This window comes from Pundamilia nyererei, unplaced genomic scaffold (genome assembly GCF_000239375.1).
Source record: "Pundamilia nyererei isolate P.nyererei 1_Seehausen unplaced genomic scaffold, PunNye1.0 scaffold00019, whole genome shotgun sequence".
In the NCBI taxonomy this organism is placed as follows: Eukaryota; Metazoa; Chordata; class Actinopteri; order Cichliformes; family Cichlidae; genus Pundamilia; species Pundamilia nyererei.
In genome coordinates this window covers 930,255-931,233 of record NW_005187420.1, presented here as the reverse complement: position 1 = coordinate 931,233, position 979 = coordinate 930,255, and the positions used below count along the sequence as shown (strand labels likewise).

Genomic DNA, 979 nt, shown 5'->3' with positions numbered 1-979 from the left:
ATGATGGTCAGGTGGTAAACAGGTGGCCTTTAAAGCAGAAATATTATTTGATATTTACAGGGGACTATCCTGTCATTGCTTTAAAATGATCGCTTGTTTGTAAACTAGCATCACTACTTTGTAATGGTGCCTGGGGAATGTAGAAACATTTTGTTGCATTACTGCCACCTTCTGGTGGTGGTAGTTCATTACAGTTTGGCACTAGTTTAAAATAATCTCAAAAGGGTAGAAGAGGAGTTAAGATGAGAAAAATGTTGGGGTTTTTTGTAACTTAACTGATGGTTTTTAAATGGTGTTTATTTTAAAGCATTGAAAGTAAAATTTAAGCAAGAAGATTGTTTAGTTTTGTTGCCCTGGATGTGTGGAGAAGTAATTTGCCAAAGCATACTGTTAGGGTTTCTTCTTATCAGTGATGACTCAAAATCTCACTGGTAATTTTTAATATCAAACCACAACACTGACTTCATCATTTATAAAAAAAAAAAAAGCTTTTCTGATAAATGTGGTGTTTTTAATCTCAGGTTCCTGACCTTGTGGTTCATGAAGAGGAAGTGTATGAAGATGAGGATGATGAGAACGAGGAAGGCAACTGGAGGAATGACTACCCTGATGAGGAGAGCAATACAGACAGTGACAGAGAGGAGCGCTATGGTGGTATGTATTTAGAAACATGTCAGTTATTCAGTGCTGCAGTCTCTACTTGAACTCCTGTTAATTTAAACAAATGTCTCCCATTTCATCTTTTACTATGATAGCAAGATGCCAAAAGTTATTTGGTCAAACCAGGTTAGTGTGATATTCTAGTCATTTTCACTCATAGACAGTATCCTACGGTCTTAGTTATACTTTTGATTGTCTAGACCTCTGCATTACGAAACTTAGTGTGCATAACTTGAGAATTGGTTCTCTACAAGAACTCATTCAAAGTCGTTCAATTCCTTCCTTCCTTTGCTTGCCAATCAATTGCACTTGCACTACA

The 979-nt window shown here is 36.5% G+C and overlaps 1 protein-coding gene across 1 annotated transcript in view; it reads left to right on the top strand.

Moving 5' to 3' along the window:
• slc7a6os (solute carrier family 7 member 6 opposite strand) overlaps window positions 1–979 on the top strand; it is an 8,196-nt gene that overhangs the window by 5,949 nt on the left and 1,268 nt on the right. The window contains exon 4 of the mRNA XM_005726317.1: window positions 522–654. Coding sequence (XP_005726374.1) covers window positions 522–654 — 133 coding nt within the window. The remainder of the gene's footprint in view (window positions 1–521; window positions 655–979) is intronic.